The 18,241-nt window shown below is 47.5% G+C and overlaps 1 protein-coding gene and 1 long non-coding RNA gene across 5 annotated transcripts; both read left to right on the top strand.

Moving 5' to 3' along the window:
• Positions 1-3,705: 3,705 nt before the first annotated feature.
• GNPDA1 (glucosamine-6-phosphate deaminase 1) lies at positions 3,706-14,916 on the top strand. Of its 4 annotated transcripts, none has more exons than XM_038530473.1 (8): positions 3,733-3,777; positions 4,272-4,375; positions 4,639-4,768; positions 8,030-8,131; positions 9,544-9,726; positions 10,790-10,974; positions 12,659-12,833; positions 13,524-14,916. In XM_038530473.1, the coding sequence occupies exons 3-8, from the start codon at positions 4,645-4,647 to the stop codon at positions 13,622-13,624; spliced, it is 870 nt and encodes a 289-aa protein (XP_038386401.1). In that variant the 5' UTR covers positions 3,733-3,777; positions 4,272-4,375; positions 4,639-4,644; the 3' UTR covers positions 13,625-14,916. The 4 variants fall into 4 exon arrangements, with proteins under 4 accessions (XP_038386400.1, XP_038386401.1, XP_038386398.1 ...); XM_038530470.1 differs by having other exon boundaries at positions 4,272-4,395; XM_038530472.1 differs by lacking the exon at positions 4,272-4,375 and having other exon boundaries at positions 3,706-3,777.
• On the top strand, positions 8,139-9,034 carry LOC111092038. Its single transcript, XR_005355474.1, has 2 exons — positions 8,139-8,349; positions 8,647-9,034. It is a non-coding gene; the product is annotated as an uncharacterized LOC111092038 (long non-coding RNA).
• Positions 14,917-18,241: the final 3,325 nt, after the last annotated feature.

The raw sequence follows: 18,241 nt of genomic DNA, 5'->3' as shown, positions 1-18,241 counted from the left end.
AGGCAATTAGGAATAATTCAAATTTAACTGGGTCTTCTGCGTTTTTATTTTTTAAATTGGCCCTCAGGCCTGAGGCCATCTGAGACCTCAGGCCCAGTTTCTGTGCCTCCATGTTTTGGATCACCCCTGCCTATAAAGCCATCCTCTTCTTCTTCAATGATAAAATCCTAATTCTCTTTCGAGACCCATCTCAAAATGATTCCTTAGCGGTGGCTAACTCTGTGCCAGGCATTATTCTAAGTGCCTTACATCTATTAAATCATTTATTCCTCCCTGAGGTAATCATTCTTAGTTATAATAGCAAATATGATAAGGAAGATATTTTTCCTATTTTATAGATGAAGCAATTAGTGCACAGAGAAATTAAGTGACTTACCATAAGTTACCCAATTAGTAAGTAGTGGAGCTGGGATTCAAATCCAGACAGTGTGGCTCTGGAGTCCATTCCATGATACGGCACCCACATCTGTTGAATATGCTTGCCCTTGGAACCCAGCCACTACGTTGTGAGGAAGCCCAGGCCACAGCGAGAAATCCCAACGTGAGTGTTCCAGATGACAGCCAGCATCAACCACCAGACATGTGTAAACGACCCTCATGATTCCAGCTCCAGCTTTCGAGTCTTACATTTGAGGCTCCAGACATCATCCCCTCTGTATCCTGTCTGAATATCTAGCATACAGAAATCATGAGAGATGATAAAAATGTTTTATTTTCATTTTTTAATTTTTTAAGAAATTTTTATTTATATATTTGATGGAGAGCACAAGCAAGGGGAGCAGCAGAGGGAGAGGGAGAAGCAGGCTCCCCACTGAGCAGGGAGCCCCAATGCAGGGGCTCAATCCCAGGACCTCGGGATCATGACCTGAGGTGAAGGCAGACACTTAGCTCACTGAGACACCCAGGCACCCCAATAAATGTTTTTTAAAATATTTTTTTAGAGCAGTTTTATGTGCACAGCAAAATTGAGAGGAAGATCCAGAGACTGCCTGTATGTCTCCTGTGCTCACACATGCACTGCCTCCCACATGATCACCATCTCCCACCAGAGGGGGGCACATTTATTATGTAAATATAATAAATATCTGTTTTTTGTATAATGAACCCGCACTTACACATCGGAATCAGCCAAAGCCCACCATTTTCATCAGGGTTCATTCTTGTATATTCCATGGGTTTAGACCCACGTAGAGTGACACATCCCACCATTACAGCATCATACAGAACAGTTTCACTGCCCTAAAAATTCTCTGTGCTCTTCTTATTCATCCCTCCCTCCTCCCTAACTGCTGGTAACTACTGATCTTTCTACTGTTTCTCCAGTTTTGCCTTTTCCAGAATGTTATATATTTGGAATATTATAGCAGACATAGGCTATTCAGATCAGTTTCTTTCAGTGACAAACACTTGAGTTTCCTTCCATGTCTTTTCGTGGCTTGACACCCCAATTCTCTGTAGCTCTTATTGGACTCATTGTCAGGCATTGAGTTTTGGAATAATCTATTATGCAGCATTAGATAACAAAACATCCTTCCAGGATTTTCTCTAACTAGCCTCAGGGTAAAAAAAAATTATGTTTTCACTCATTCATTCATCCAACTATTGAACTTAACGGGGTATATTTGGCTTCAGACATGGCCAGATCGAAGTGGCTCAAATGATGTCATCAGGGTTCTGTATCTCTGTATCTCTTTTCTCACTGGCAGCTCTAAGCTTTCCTGGATTTTACAGCTCCCCGCAACGTATCTCCTCAAAATACCAGCATAAACTCCGAGGAAGCTCTGAATCATCTGCTGTAATGATGAGTCATGTTTTCAACTTCAAGTTGTAGAAAACTCTACTAACAGTGGCTTAAAGTTTAAACCATGAGGATATTTATTACTTAGAAGAAGTCCAGAAGCAGAAGCCCCAGCACTGGTCAAATATTAAGTCCTTAAGTTCTTTCTAGCCTTCACTCTATCCTAATGCTTATTGCCTCATGGTTATAACACGGCCTTCCCAGCTCCACCCATCACATCTGCCTTCAAAGCAGGAGGAAAAGGAAAGGAACAGAGACAGTTTGTTTCACAAGCATGGCACTTTTCTCAGAAAGTCAAGTATCTTCCCAGAGCAGTGTTTTTACTTCACTGGCCAGAACTAGGTTACCTGGCCACATCCTCACTGAGAAGGTGGGAGAGTAGCTAACTTTCCAGAGGCTACAGCAGGAAGCAGCCAAGAAGGGAGCCTGTGAGTGGCTGTTGGTTATGCATCTTCCATGTCTGCCTAGCCCCGAATCAATCATGGCCAGGGGCATGGAGATTTCTAATTGATTAGATCTTAGGCCAAGGGGTAGGACTAGCTTCACAAACCTCACATGAACCTCAGGGACTGCATAGGATTTTCTGAGGCTTGGGGCAATGTGTTTCCTCAAAGCAAGAGCAATGAAAATGTACCAGTCCCTCCACAGGAGAGCTACAGAGTGTTCCACTGTGAGGATGAATCCACAATTCTTTTAATTAGCCCATTTTAGTTCTAACACAAGAAGATGGAAGGTTGGGTATGGGTAAGTTTAAACCCAGGCGTGCAGTGGGAGGGACATGAGGGGACAGTTGGTTAGGACAGGGAGCATATCAGGGCAAAGAAGGCTGCAAGGAAGCTGGGGAAGAGGTAATCATGGCTGGCCATGAGAGCCAAGCTATGCCACTGTTTCATCCAGTACTCACAACAAATACACGAGGTCACTATTACTTATTCCCATTCAATTCTCGTGTTCCAGAAGAGAAAATTCAGAGCTGGAGAAGTTGAGTCATTTGCTGGAGTCACTTGCTCCAGAACCAGGGATTGACTAGACGAGATCTTTCTGATTCGTCCCCTAAGCTCTTTGATTCCAGAGCTGCCAGGCTTAATTGAGACCTGGAATTGGTTCCCTACAGAAAGGGTAAGGGGGGTGGGGGGTGAGGGTGACAGGCCCAATTAAAGTTACATGAGGTCACTCTTCCTGGAACCATCTGAATGCAGCTGCTGCAGACCAGGCCCCATTATCTGATGTGTCTGGAGACTGGGGTTATGAAAAATCTACAGTGCTCAAGCTGAGATGAGGTTTCTGACTGCAGAAGGAACAAGTCCACAGAATTGTAGAGGTAGTAGCTCCACCACATCGCGTAGGGCCTCACCAGACGGACAGCACCTCCATCAAGCTGCTCTGGAGCTGCAGCTGGGCCCCAGGGGAGGGGTGCGCCCAATCCCCACCTTGCTCCATGTGAACGCCACGTGTGGCGTGTTCCCATTTCTGTAAAAAATAAGTATATTCGAGGGAAAACAATTTGGAAATGTAGCCTACACTGCTGGCAGTGCTATCTGGGGGTGGGGCGCTGGGGCAACCACCGACCTCCTTTTTTCCCTAGTACAGACTGCTGTGAAGATTAAGCTCAGAAGGGGAAAAAAAGGAAGAAAAATCCAATTGCATTTAAGGCAAAAAAGTTGTAATATCTAGGTTAAAGGAAAAAAAAGAGCTAAAAAAGTTAAACCGAAGGCAGAGCCAGGCCCAACCCCGGGACCCGTCGGGGAGCGATTCTGCTCGTCCCCCCGCAGCTCCCCGCCCCGCGGCCGCTCCCAGGCCCGCGCGCTCCCGAGAGGGCGGCGGGCGGCGGGCGGGGCGGAGTCGGCTCCGAGCCGGGCCCCTGCGCGTCCGCCCGCACTCGGCCCCCCGGGGCGGGCTCCGCGTGACCCGGGGCCACGTGAGCCGCGCGGGGCGGGGCCGCCGGCGCTGCTGCAGCCGCCGCCGCGGGAGGCGTCCGAGTAAGTGGGGAGCGGGGCCGGCGGGGCCGGCGGGGCCCTCCTCGCGGGCGGGGGCGGGCGCGGGCGCTGACCCCGACCCCGACCCGACCCCGCCCCGGGTCCCCAGGCCGGAGCCCGCGGGCTGCCGGGACCCCTTCCCGGCGCGGGGCCGGAGGGGCGGTGGGGTCGCCATCGGGGTCGGGAGAGCCTCCCGTGTCCTTGGGTTGGCCTAGACGGCCACCTCCGCCTCCCGCTCGGGTCGCCGCGCGGGAAGGTTACGTCCCCCGTGTGCTCTGGGGGAACTGACGGTCCGCAGAGCCAGGCCGGCGGGCGGCAGCGCAGCACCCCTCCCGGGAGGCCCGTGGCTCTCCCTGCCCTGGTGGCCCGAGCCGACCGCAGGCCCCCTCCAGCGAGGAAGAGGCCGGGATCCAGAATACCCAGCGCGTGGGGTGGAGGGGCGGGACGGGGCGGTCGAGCGCCGGATCCGAGCCCACTACTGTGTGGTGCTCGTGCAGCCTCGTCGGATACTCGCCATCGTGGACTCTGTCAGGGAGGTGCTGTTGTCCTCATTTTCGCGGAAGAAGAAACGGGCTGGGAGAACTCGAGCCCTTTGACCAAGGTCCTGCGGTTGGTTAGCTGGTAAATGGAGGGACTGGGGTCAGAACGCGGTCGGTCCTCCAGCAGCGCCTCCTGGTGGGTGGCGGCGGCGCTGGGCCCAGCCTGTGTGAACTGGACGGTGGGGTCTTTACCTCCTCCTCTCTCAGAGACACCCTGGGAGAGGGTGTTGCTGGGTGAGAAGGACTTCTCCCCTCCCCCCGGCCGCCTGCGTCCCTATCTCCCTGTCCTTTACCACGGATTCCTTTTGTCACCTGCCGCCTCCAGGACAAGATGAAGCTAATCATCCTGGACCATTATTCTCAGGCCAGCGAGTGGGCAGCCAAGTACATCAGGAACCGCATCATCCAGTTCAACCCAGGGCCAGACAAGTACTTCACCCTGGGACTTCCTACTGGTGCGTTGTGGGATGGAGAGGGTGCCAAGGATTTCGCGAAAGTGAGCGAGCATTAGGGTTTTTAAGGGGCCAGGTATGTGGGCTCACAGAGCCAAGGGACTTTTTAAAAAAAAATATCATTTATTTGAAAGAGAGAGAGTGCACGAGCTGAGGGAGAGACACACACAGAGAGAGAAGCTGGCTCCCCTGCTGATCAGGGAGCCCAGTGTGGACCCGATCCCAGGACTCCAGGATCATGACTTGAGCCGAAGGCAGACCCTTAACCCACTCAGCCACCCAAGCGACCCTAGTCTCAGTTTCTTATGGAAAAATCAGAATAGTGCCTTTATGGGAGGATATTTTTTTGACCCCAGCTCCTCAAGGCAAATGTCCTGATTCTTTCTCTCCAAGTTTGGGTGGATTTGTCCCAGTGTGGCATCCACTAGAGCAGGAGACTTAGACTTTTTCTTTTTTTTTTTTTTCAGACTTTTTCTGTAAATGGTTACAGAGTCAATATTTTACGCTTCCCTGCCCATATAGCCTCTGTTGCAACTGCTTACTGTCCTTGTATCTCAAAAGTGCTGCAGATAACACGTAAATGAATGTGCATAGCCATCTACCAATAAAACTTGATGGATGCTGAAGTTTGAATTTATATAATTCTCACATGTCACAAAGTAATATTATTCTGATATTTTACTTTAAAAATGTAAAAAACTGATGAGCTGTATAAACACTGGCAGCAGGCTAGGTTTAGCCTGTGGGATGAAGTTTGTGGGCCTCTGCACCAGAGAGGTTTGTGGGAGCAGTATCTGCACGTCTCTGTGAAACCACTAATGTCTCAGGTCCTGGAGGGGCTGCACTAACATCCTGTTTTCTAACTGTGGTGCTTCTCTAGGTCAGAGTCTCTGCTTCTGCTGAGATCCCTCCCTAACTCCCTATCACCTGCACAATCAGATCCCAGCTTCTCAGTGTGGCATTCAGGGTCCTCTGAGATCTGGCCCCTTCCCGACTGTCCTACCTGAACCAGCACAGTATTTCCATTTTGGTTCCTTGGAGCATGGCTTCTGTCAGGGCTCTGGGTGGAAACCAAAGAAACCAACTCTGGCTAACTTAAGCAGAAAAGGAATGTATTGGCTAGATATTGGGGAGCACAGAATTGATGGGAAACAAATTTGGAAAGTGGACATGATGAAGCTCAGCGGGAGGCCGGGGAAGTGTGTGGCTCAGGCATGGCTGAGGCCTTGTCTTAGGGACAGACTGATGATGGGGACAGGGAGGGAACTTCCATTCAGCAGGTATTTGTTGAATGCCCACTGTATGCTGAGCTCTTCTAGGTGCTGCGGATACAATGACAAAGACATAGAGTCTTGCCTTCCTGAGTGGGACAGAATAAGCAAGTTAATTGACAAAATACAGAGTATATTAGATGGTGATGAGTGAAGGAGAAGAATGAAACAGGGAAGGGGGATAAGGAGTGTCTAGGCAGGGGTGGCGGTTACAGTGTTGGCTATGGTGGCAGGGAAGGTCCTTCTGAGAAAGCAACATTTGAGTAAAGGCCAGAAGTGAGAATCACATAGGTCCCTGAAGGAAGAGCAATGCTGGCTGAGGTGGACCTACCTGGAGCTGCTGGTGGTAACCAGGGGCCAAGGTATGTAGAGACTTTGTGAGGATTGGTTGTCACTTTTTGAAATGAGAAGCCATTAGTAGATGCTGAAAAGAGCAATCTGATTTGGGTGGGGCTTCTTTCCATTTTCTTATTTTTTTAAAAATATTTATTCATGAGAGAGAGAGAGGCAGAGGGAGAAGCAGGCTTCTTACAGGGAGCCTGATGTGGAACTCGATCACAGGACCCCAAGATCATGACCTAAGCCAAAGGCAGACATTTAACTAAGCCACCCAGGTGCCCCTCCAACTTATTTTAAAAATATTTCAAATATTTACAAAAGCTGAAAGGACAGTACCATTTTCCTAGCCTTACCGATTATTTATTTATTTATTATGAGAGACACAGAGAGAGAGAGAGGCAGAGACACAGGCAGAGGGAGAAGCAGGCTCCATGCAGGGAGCCCGATGCGGGACTCGATCCTCGGACCCCAGGATCACGCCCTGGGCTAAAGGCAGATGCTCAACCACTGAGCCACCCAGGCGTCCCAGCCTTACCAGCTATTAACATTTGCCACATTTACCCTTCATCTCTTCTGCCTCATATTCTCTGTCTACACACACACACACACACACACACACATACACACACACACTTTTTAATGAGCTACTTGAAGGTAAGTTCCAAACCTTCTGACACTTGACCTCTGCTCTTTGGGCATGTATCTCCTCAGAATAAGGGTACATCCTGTTGCATAACTATAGCGCTGCAATCATACCTATTAAAAATCATTCCATAGTATCACTGATATACAGACAATAGTAACATTTTTTCTTAATTGTCCACATTTATCTTTTTTTTTTTTTTTAACTTTTATTTATTTATGATAGTCACACACAGAGAGAGAGAGAGAGAGGCAGAGACACAGGCAGAGGGAGAAGCCGGCTCCATGCACCGGGAGCCCGACGTGGGACTCGATCCCGGGTCTCCAGGATCGCGCCGTGGGCCAAAGGGAGGCGCTAAACCGCTGCGCCACCCAGGGATCCCGTCCACATTTATCTTTTATGTTTTTCCCCCCAATAATCCAGTATCCAAACTTCATGCATATTTAGTTTTTTAATCTACAGAGGTCTTCCTGCCTTTTTTATGTTTTATGACATAGAGACTTTTTAATGAGACTCAACTCAAATGAGTCTGCTGCCCCTTGGGGAAGTCTTCCCTGAACCCCGTAGACTTAGCCTGGTCACGGCGGACATTACTGCTTCACGTTGCAGTCCTAGACCCGGAGCTCTTTCACCGTGGCTGCTGTGGCTCTCCCTCCTCCATGTTCCCATCTTGTGGCCCACTGCCTCCCACATACTGGTTGCTCAGGGAATATGTAAGTGTGATATTTACCCAGGTTCCTAATCCAGTCATTCCCCTCAGCAGTGTGCTGAGCACCGGGATTCAGCAGCAGAGCGGACAGGCACAGGCCTGCCCTGGAGCTGGCAGTCTGGCGGGGAGGGGGGCATTCAGAAGCACTTACGGGATGGCAGTTGGCACTGGGGCACCGGGGGCCGGACTTCGGATCTGACCTGCCGTCTCAGATCTCATAGGGTCTTCCTCCTGAAGAATCCTGACTCGTTCCTCAGGAACTAGGAGCTGAAGGGTGTTCATGGCTGTGGCCTCTCTTGCAGGGAGCACCCCAATTGGTTGCTACAAGAAGCTCATTGAGTACTGTAAGAATGGAGACCTGTCCTTCAAATATGTGAAGACTTTCAACATGGATGAGTACGTGGGTGAGTCTCTTTCAAGGTCTTACATGATTCCAGGAGGGTCCTGCTCCTCCCCCTCCGGGCTCAGCCCAGGAGTAGAATGGGGATGTCTCCGGGAACCAGTGATGTTTGGTGATAAGCTCAATTAGCGACACCCATCTCTCCCAGGCCTTGGTGTACTCACCTACAAAATGGTGCCATGACAGCTGACCTCGGGTTGTAAGCATTAAGGGATCTACCAGGTAGGGGAGCCTTTTGTACACAGCGAGCATTTTAAATATAAGAGCATCTCCTCCTCCTCCCTAGCTCCACGCCACTTCTTTCTGTAACCAGGGGGATCGTGGCTGGGTGTGTTCCCCAGTGTCTGTGTCTGGTCTTTCCGTGTCATCCTCTAGCTCCCCTCCCTGCTGGGCACACTGGGAGAGGAGCAGAGACTGGTGGCCCTTCCGGTGCTGGGAAGCTATACCTTGGTCTTCCGTCTCCCTGCCCCCCTCTCCCATCATTTCGTAAGGCTTCACTTTAAACATTTTTGTTTTCAGTTGTGGTAAGATACACGTAAAATTTACCATCCAGCAATTGTTTTATGTGGAGTTCAGCAGCGTTAAGTATATTCACGGTGTTGTGCAACCAATCTCCAGAACTCTTTGCATCTTGGAAAACTGAAACTCTACTATTCCACACCAACTACCCATGTGCTGCTTCCCAAGCCCTAGCAACTAGCATTTTACCGCTTCTGTGAATTTCACTACTCAGGATACCTCGTTTAAGTGGCATCGTAGAGTTCTTGCCTTTTTTGCAACTGGCGTATTTCACTCAACAAAACCTCCCAGTGTTTGTCCATGTTGCAGTATGTGTTAGAATTTCATTCCTTTTTAAGGCTGGCATTAAACACTCTTCATGTTTAATTAAACATCCACTTGAAACTTTTTCTTCTTGGCTAGAAATCATTTTGGGGAAGCCCTGAGATAATTCTCTCCAACCAGCTGGTGTTCAGGTTGGGATTCAGGCTGAAAGGGGTATATGGGGGTGAATGGTGGGGTGGGAGGCACAGGGCAGGGGGTATGCATGCTTCCTTTCCCAGATGGCCCAAGGCCTATGCCCAGGTTGCTAGGCCTTCTCAGGAAGCAGAGAGTAGCCCTGGCCTCCCGTCTACAATTACTGCCTGTGTGAAGGAGATCCAGATGAGGGGATTTCTCAGGCTCTTGATGTGCAGTTACTCTGGCCCAGTCCTGCCGCCACCTGTGGTGGTGGGTGGGCACAGGGGTACCATCTCAGCCGAATGGCCAGTGGCTCGGGGTCAGAGGATGGGTGCCCAAGGCCCCCTTATAGGCATTCCCCTGCAAGTGTTGTGGAGGTCTGAGGGCCTCTCGGCATCCTCTTTGGGAGGAGGGCTCTGGCTCCACCTGGCATGACTGAGTGTAGCCGCGGCCCCACAGGCCTTCCTCGAGACCACCCGGAGAGTTACCATTCCTTCATGTGGAACCACTTCTTCAAGCACATTGACATCCGCCCAGAAAACACCCACATTCTGGATGGGAATGCAGCTGACCTGCAGGCTGAGTGTGACGCCTTTGAAGAGAAGATCAGAGCCGCGGGGGGCATCGAGCTGTTTGTCGGAGGTGAGTGTGACACTTTGCGCTATGTGTCCAGGGCAGGCCCAGGGTGGTGCAAACACGTGGAGGGGAAGGTAAGACCTAGGCCTGTCTCCCAACAGCTTCCTCACAGTGCAGTAGTAACAGTGGGAATCATTTATCACCTTGCGTAGGCAGGGAAGACAGAGTAGGAGCCCTCACTCCCTGCCTTGACTGGGCCACTCATTGACCGTGTGGTTTTGGACATCTCCTTTTTCTGAACCTTAGTGCCTTCATGGTAAAGTGAGATATTTGGATTTGGACTCTAAGATTTTGTTCCTTAAGTTTTTATATGGATCAGTCCATGGGACTTAACCTACACAGTAAAAATCAAAGACTCATATAGTTCCAGAAGATTCCACACTCAGCCCCTGCACCTTATAGATAGCCATTTGAACCAGAGAAGTTTTGTGACTTGCCCAAGGTCAGCCAGAGCAGTGGAAAGAAAGCAGGAACCTAGGGTTTCCCCTGTCAGTCTGTGTTCTCTTCCTACCCTGGGCTGTCCCCTTAGGTTTCCATCTTTTTGCCACATCTGAAGTCATCTACAGGGGTAGTAAGTTGGAGTGCCTTTTACTGCTCTAGACCTAACTCTTCTTTACTTCAGGGTAGGAGGAAAAGGCTGAGAGCTCTCATGTTCTAAGATTTTATAAACTTTGCAACCCTTGTTCAGTCTCTGCTTTTTATTTGCTGGGGCTATCCCAGCACCAGGACCCTTGACTACTGGCAGGAGAAAGAAGTTAAAGAAGTTACCCTTCAATGATCTGCTGAAGCAGAAGCTATTTGGAGTACTGCTTACTTAGCTTTCGAGGGTGGTGGTAGCAAGGTGACCAGACAAACAGAAATGTGTGTGTGCCTCAAACAGAAAATGGGCAGGATGTGGGGAGAGGAGAGGACCTATGCTTGCAGTGTATCTTCCCTGGGGGTGAATGAGAACAGAGTTGTGATTTCAAAGATTTTCACACACCCCAGGTGGGGAAGGGTAGATTGTCCATTCTTAAAATCTTGGATCTCTGGGGCTGACAGGGTTGTCCTGGCTGTTTCTCTTGGGCAGGCATCGGGCCTGATGGACACATTGCCTTCAATGAGCCAGGCTCCAGTCTGGTATCCAGGACCCGTGTGAAGACTCTGGCTATGGACACCATCCTGGCCAATGCTAGGTTCTTCGATGGTGACCTCACCAAGGTGCCCACCATGGCCCTGACGGTGGGTGTGGGCACTCTCATGGATGCTAGAGAGGTAAGGGCACTGGGGTCCACAGGCCTTCCTTAGGGGGTTGGACTTGTCTGGTTGTTAACTATCCAGTACCATCTGAGTACACGGTTACTGGAAGTGAAGGCATTATAAATAAGGCTAAACTCCCAGCTCATCCTATGACTGTTCCTCCTTCCTCTTTGGAGGTAACTATTATTCTATTCTCAGTGGAGCCCTTTCCGCACGAGAGGCTGTGGGCTCCCTGGCCTCTGCTTATGTGCCCCTTTGGAGTTTAAGGCCAAGAGATGCTGAGCACCACTAATGTCTGAATAGGAATGAGCCTATTTGCCCAGGTACTGAGAGGGACTCCCTGCAGTGAGTGGAGGTCACTGTTTGAATGGAGGTCCCCCTGCCACCCGGGATACATGTGGTTATGGCCTTGTGCTCGGGGACTCCTAAACGTGGAGAAGTGTGATTTAAGTGTCTTAACCCAGTTTAGTGTGTTTTTCCCTAGAAAGTTTGGTATCATTTTAATTTTTTGTGGTTCTAGTTTCTTTACTATCTTTCACTAGAATTTTAAATGCATTTTCTCTTCCTTTCAGGGGTATAGTCAGTGGGCAGCAGTCACTGACATTTTAGCTTCAAGTTTCTTTGCCCAAATCTGTGAACAAAGATCTAAATCAGTGAAAAAAAGCTCCCTATTTCAAGAGAACTTTGTGAAATGAGTGATGTTACCAGCTTTGCCTTAGATAACTTTTGACTCAGTACTGTGGAGGGTTACCTTGCTGTTTTGGGCCTCACGGCTTGTTAACACTAGGGTGTGAGGGCCCTCCCTGTCACGTGAGGGTATCATGCTTTGGGGAAGGACCTGGGTCTGGAAATCAGGAGTTCTGGGATCCTGAACAAAAAGAGTTCCATTCTCTCCATGCCTCTGGCTTCTCTTCTTTTAAGAAACAGTACATCTTGTTCACAACCCTGTGGTACAAGTGCATCGCAATGAGAGGAAATCTAGAGAGCAAGGTACCTTTACAGTCACTTTCCAGCACTTATGTTCTTGACATTTTAACTGTTGAGGGAGTCGGGTGTCTTTGTTTTATTTGAACATAAAGCATCATTCCAGGTCCCGCTAGTCAGTCTAATACCTGGAATTGAAAGTGACCAGATTAAGGGGCAGCTTTTGTGGGATTGAATCTCAGTGGCTGCACATATAACCATTACCCCCTATCACTTCACGGCCCCTTGGAGATGGTGCAGGCTGGGACCCCTCTTCTTCAGACTGCACTTGTGAAAACTCAGCCTAGGACTCCTGGGAACCCAGTGTCCCAACTGTTGGGTCAGAGGCATGGGCCTTTGGCCTATGTGTTCACAGCTGTTGTCAAAGGTACCAGGAGGCATCATCACCTGGTGGTCTAGAGCGTGGACTCTGGGTCAGAATGACCTGGGTTAAAAAACAAAAAAAAAAAAGAATGACCCGGGTTAAACTACTTAGTCCCCTGGAGTTCATTTCCTCATCATAGATTATGGGGCTGATGATGCTCCCAGCCTCAGGTCATGGGTGATGCACACAGAGCAGGGAGCAGTGTGTTGCAGGCTAACAACTTATAAACCATATCTTAAAAACACACAGTGCTTATAGCCAGTTGGGGTAGCTGGACCAGAATTCAGGCCTCTGGACTCCAGGTTCCACTGCTCATCCTCCTGCATCACAGGCTTGTTTTCTGATCCCCAGGTGATGATCCTCATCACGGGTGCTCACAAGGCCTTTGCTCTGTACAAGGCCATCGAGGAAGGAGTGAGCCACATGTGGACTGTGTCTGCCTTCCAGCAGCATCCCCGCACGGTGTTTGTGTGCGACGAGGATGCCACCCTGGAGCTGAAAGTGAAAACTGTCAAGTATTTCAAAGGTGAGGGGAGGGGGAAGGGTGGGTCCGGAAGTAGGTGGCCAGGTTTTAGGGTATGCCGGAGGTGAGGAGTGGATCTAGTTTTCTTGCTCTGGCTGGTTTCATAGACAACTCTGGATTTCAATAAAAACCAAACCTTACGGTCATTGCTTTTCCATCCATGACTGCAAGGGTCTATTTCTGGAGGCCCGTTTGTTCTGAGGAGGCACAAAGAAAATGAAATGAAAGTAGTCCAGCAGCTGTGTGGTGTTCTCTTGGCAGGATATTGAACCTCAGGTTTTTGGGTTTTTTTAATCTCTCCAGGTCTCATATAGGCCTCTCCCTTCTAGGTAAGGCGCCAAACTGTCACAAGGATCTTTTCTACTTTAAAAAGGACACACCTCTTTAGGCAAACTTAGGGGAAAACCCTCATTTACTAAGCAGACAAATTACGAATTTATTCTTTGGTGAAGAGGTTAACCTTTTGATAGCCAACACCTCTAAAGATTGAATTTATAAAAGGGTTGTGGATTCTAGCATTCACTGGGAATAACAAATTCTTTTCTTACTCTCAGTATCTATATCATTTGGAGTCACAGAGAAAAGATGGTTTTCAGTACTAGGACAAACTTTGAGAGCTGCTGGATATTGTTCATAATCGTGGAACACTGCTTCTACCTGCATTTAAGTACCTTTGTTTTTAATTTTTCACAGGTTTAATGCTTGTTCATAACAAGTTGGTGGACCCCTTGTACAGTATCAAAGAGAAAGAAACAGAGAAAAACCAGCCTTCTGAGAAACCATACGGTGATTAGCCTGTACCCATCCTAGCATCGAGTACCTCTTTAGGACAGGCAGAGCAAATTCTGGAAATTGCCTTTAGGAGGACAGAATGGTGTTTCTTTAATCCAGTATGGTTACTCCAGATCAATGGATATTTTTCTTGGCTATGCAGCATGGAACCTAGTCATGAGAATTTAGCTACAGGGAGGAGGACATGTTTTCTAACTTACTTTAATCAGAAAAACGTACTCTGGAATTTTGAGGTCTGCCCTACACAGATCAGGATTTTTAGCTTTTGTTCTGCCTCTGGCACAGTTCTCACAGACGACACACTCCTGTCAGAAATTTCTATCATTACATACACTGATTCTCCATTGTGGGAGTACGGGGGCCTGTGTATTGGCCAGAACCTGTTTGGAGAGGCTTTGAAAGGCCCTCTTGAGTGGGCCTGCCTCTCCTTTGAGAATTCAGTGTTCTAGGTTAAGGAACAAAGTCTCAACCTTCTGTTCAGTTATAAGTGCCATGGCAAGAAAATGATTCCTTTCTTTCCCTAGCTATTTTTTTTTCCCCCCTGCTCTCACAGTTGGCCTTTCTGTGAACTCAAGAGGACCCCCGGGGGAGGATATGGGTGGCTAGGGCTAAAGAGAAGGCTTTTGCTGATACACTCAGAGCCTCAAGGTGGCTAGCCACATCAAACTCCCTTCCCTCTGGGACCCTCTGGCACCCATGTTGTTGTTCCGAGGTCTCACTGGGGCAACAGATCCTGCCACAGTGTCGTGTTCAGCAAAGGCGGCCGGGGCAAGCAGCTCAGGCCTAAGTTTAGTCACAACAGGAACAACATGTTATCCTGTTTCTCTGAGTGCTGAGTGCCCGGACAACATACCAAATGCTTCTAAAGTTGCCTAATAGTAGCCTTTCTCCACTTAAAATACCCTGCCCTTCCAACCCGCTCAGGTTCCTGTGGCGTGGTCTGATGTTCCCAGAGCATCAGGAAATAACAGACTCCTTTGTCCCTTTATCCTTCACCTCTTGTTCACAAAATGAATTTATTGCCCTGCCTTTAGATTCTCATAAGCCTTTGTGAAGCGGATGTTGCCTTCCCCTTCCTGTTTCTGTGCCTGTTTGAAGCTCCTACTTCCTTTCCTTTCTGGGAAAGATCTTTCAGAGACTAGCTCAGGCCTCTCTTCAAGTACTGTATTGGGTACCAGTGTTTTGTCTTTAGCTTTTATACGTGATTGTGCTGTTATTCTGTCTTAAGCTAATGGATCAGTGGACTTGTTTACAATGTGATATTTTCTATTAAATCCAGTATTTTCAAATAAAATGTGTCTTTGTGGACTTGCACCCCCCAGAGGGCAGACAGTGGTCTGGGTTGCTGTTTACATATTTTGGGAAGAGTGGGTGAGCAAAGCTTCATACTCCCTCCTCACAACAGCTCTATAGGGAGGCACACTCAGGGGAGGGGCACCTGGGTGGCTCAGTGGGCGAGCACCTGCCTTTGGCTCAGGACGTGATCCCTGGGTCCTGGGATCAAGTCCTGCCTCAGGCTCCCTTTGGGGAGCCTGCTTCTCCCTCTTGCCTATGTCTCTGCCGCTCTCTGTGTGTCTCTCATGAATAAATAAAATCTTAAGGAAGGCACAATCATGGCAACTGTTGACCTCGTCTTCCGTCACCAGGGGGAGAATAAAATCGTTTATAAAAATGAAGCACCTGTATAAAATGGTGAGCTTGAACGGATGAGTAATAGATTGTGATGTTCTTCTGGCTGTACCTGGGATCCAAACAAGGTACAGCTTCTAAAAAGAATAAGGAGACTTGTGACCAGGAGGGATAAAAGAACTGCAGGGTATGGAAAATACGTTTAGTTGTGGGGGTTTTTTTTGTTAGAAAAGTAAATATAATTGAACATCTTGGATCAATATAACCAGTTGAGGGACAAGTAGAAGTTGGCAAAGGGGTTTAATTTTTTACCAGTTGTATTGAGATATAATTTACATGCCCACAAAAGTCACCTATTTTAAATATAAACTGATTTGTATTGTCTTTGGAGCTTGCAATTTCCTATCACATCCATTTCTATCCCCAAGAGCTCCTTACTCCTACTGCGCCCAGGTGACCACAGATCTGCTTTGTCTCTACAATTTACCTTTTCTGGATATTTTGCATCAGTGGAATCCTATGGCATGGCATCTTGTGGGTGTGGCTTCTTTCACTAAGCAGAATGTTTTTGAGGTTAATCCATTTAATGCACATCAGTATTCCCTTTTTATTGCAAAACAGTATTCTGTGGTACGGATATACTGCATTTTGTTTATCCGGTGAAGGAGGAACTACATTTTAAATAAATACATTTTAAAATGTTCTAGAAAAAAATTAGAATGAAAAAATTTAGTCACAACAGCTAAACTGGACATGGCTGTGTGAACTTGGGATCTTAAAAAGATCTCTTTCCCAGGCCTGTTTTCTCTGATGGTCCAACAGTAGCAATGTCATCCCGCTATAACCGGTTCTTATGCAGAGCAAGTGGGATGGATTCCTGACCCAGACTGGGTCTCTGATGGTACTCTTGGCTCCTTGGAAAAGAGGTAATTACATTTTGGGGTGGGGATCACAGTGAGCCTGGAATATCTTGCTGCCAAAAAATAAGGGGTAGTAATGAAAGGTCAAAACAGCCAGTTTAATGGGGCTTCTGCTGCTCAGGTTGCGACAATTTGATCAGTAAGAAAATATTAAATACAGCTAAATGGAACAAGTTGAATCTGTGAAACCCCAAATCTGATACTCAGAGGAAAACGAAACGATACTGTTGAGTATAAATGGTACCGTATTTCAGGAAGAGAAGAGTGAATGTGTTTAACGTTTTATTGCATTTCATAAAAAGCAGCAGCATGTTGACATAAATGGGGTGTGGCCTCTTCTATTTAATCTGTTTAGAAAGTACTTTGAGATAGATATAAGATCCTGGCCCACTATTTCCCCCAGATATATCAAAGGCTTACTCCCTTCCTTCCTTTGGGTCTCTGCTTCAGTGTGATTTATCAGAGATCTCCCCTGACCCTTCAGTATGAAGTAGCAATCCACAGTCCCTACTCCCTGACCCAGCTCTTTCACTACCTACTGTGTATTTTGTTTCCCACTAAATGTAGCTCTATGAAGGCAGACTTAAATATTGCTCTATCCCATCCCTCTCAGTGCCTTGATATCCAGAAGGCAGCTGTTATATTTGTTCAACTATAATCCTGAATAGTTCACCACAATAGTAGTGAACATACACAAGAACCTGGGGAAGTAACAGCATATTATCTGATAAGAGATTACCCAGTTGACATACTAAGGAGATCTAACTAAATTTGATGCCTCATTCCTGGGAACCCAAATCCTTACTGTGATGAGATGCTAGTGAAGCAAGTATACATTTCTAACAAATTATATTTTGACAGACTACTGAGTTATATAATAATGATAAATAGAACATAGTATTTTGAACTTTAAGGGAGGCCTTAACACCAGATGGCAACCACATTGTATTCCTCTTGTTTGTTCAGTGTCCTAAGACTAATTCATAAAGCCTCAAACCTCCACTGCTTCTGCCGCCACCTTTTCTCTCAGCTACGACCTTGAAAATCAGAGCAAGCAGGAAAGAACTTCCACAACCATCACACATATCCACCAGAGAGCCTTGCTTTCCTACTTTGCTTTCTTCCTATTATTTGCTCCTTGTCTAGTTCCTCCACTTGTATACTAGATCCCACTTCTCTTGCCTCCTTGAGGGATTGTTCCAGCAAGACCACCACTCCCCTGCAGCATCAAAATGTCCTGCTTTCCTGGATCACTCCTATCGGCATATAAAACAGTCCTTAAAAACATTTTTTTTTTTTTTTAAGAGAGTGAGTCTGCGCAAGGGTGGGGTGGGGTGGGGTTGAGGAGGGGCAGAAGGAGAGGAAGAATCTTAGGCAGGCTCCATGCCCAGTGCAGAGCCTGACACAGGCTCACCCCATCTTGCAACCCTGAGATTGTGACCCAAGCTGAAATCAAGAATCAGGATGCTTAACAGATGGACCCACCCAGGCACCCCTATAAACAAAACTCTTTATCCCATTTCTCCTCCTGTAGTAGCCTCAGTCTCTGATTCCCTTTACTGCAAAACTTTTGGAAATTACCCCTTTTGGGCTCTCCTGTCTCTCCTCCTGCCTCTCTTCTGGTATTCTCATTATGCATATGTTACACCTTTGTAACTATCTAAAGATTGTTGGATATTCTATACCTTTAAAAAAATTATTCCTTTTTTCTCTTCAAATTTCAGTGTGAAACATTTCTCTTGACATATTTCCAAGCTCACCGAGTCTTTGCTTAGGTGTTTTGAGACTACTGATGGGCCCCTCAAAGGCATTTGTTTCTGTTGTTTTTAGTATTTCTTTTTGATTCTTCGAGTTTCCATCTTTTGCATAATTACTCAACTGTTCTTGTACGTCGTCCACTTTTTCCATCAGAGATTTCAGCATATTAATCATTATTTTATTTTTTTAAAAAGATTATTTGAGAGCACCAGAGAAAGAGCATGAGCAGAGGGGAGGGGCAGAGATAGAAACAAACTTGCCACTGAGCAGGGAGCCCAATGCAGAGCTCTAACCCAAGACCCTGGGATCATG

Source organism: Canis lupus, chromosome 2, assembly GCF_011100685.1.
Source record: "Canis lupus familiaris isolate Mischka breed German Shepherd chromosome 2, alternate assembly UU_Cfam_GSD_1.0, whole genome shotgun sequence".
Taxonomy (NCBI): Eukaryota; Metazoa; Chordata; class Mammalia; order Carnivora; family Canidae; genus Canis; species Canis lupus.
This window is presented reverse-complemented; position numbering and strand designations above follow the sequence as displayed.

What these genes read in the sequence shown, in the direction of transcription:
- GNPDA1 (XM_038530472.1), top strand. Translation starts at nt 4,645, where the DNA reads ATGAAGCTAATCATCCTGGACCATTATTCTCAGGCCAGCGAGTGGGCA. An exon ending in CACCCTGGGACTTCCTACTG is followed by an intron (nt 4,769 to 8,029) that starts GTGCGTTGTGGG and finishes CCTCTCTTGCAG; the next exon opens with GGAGCACCCCAATTGGTTGC. An exon ending in CAACATGGATGAGTACGTGG is followed by an intron (nt 8,132 to 9,543) that starts GTGAGTCTCTTT and finishes GCGGCCCCACAG; the next exon opens with GCCTTCCTCGAGACCACCCG.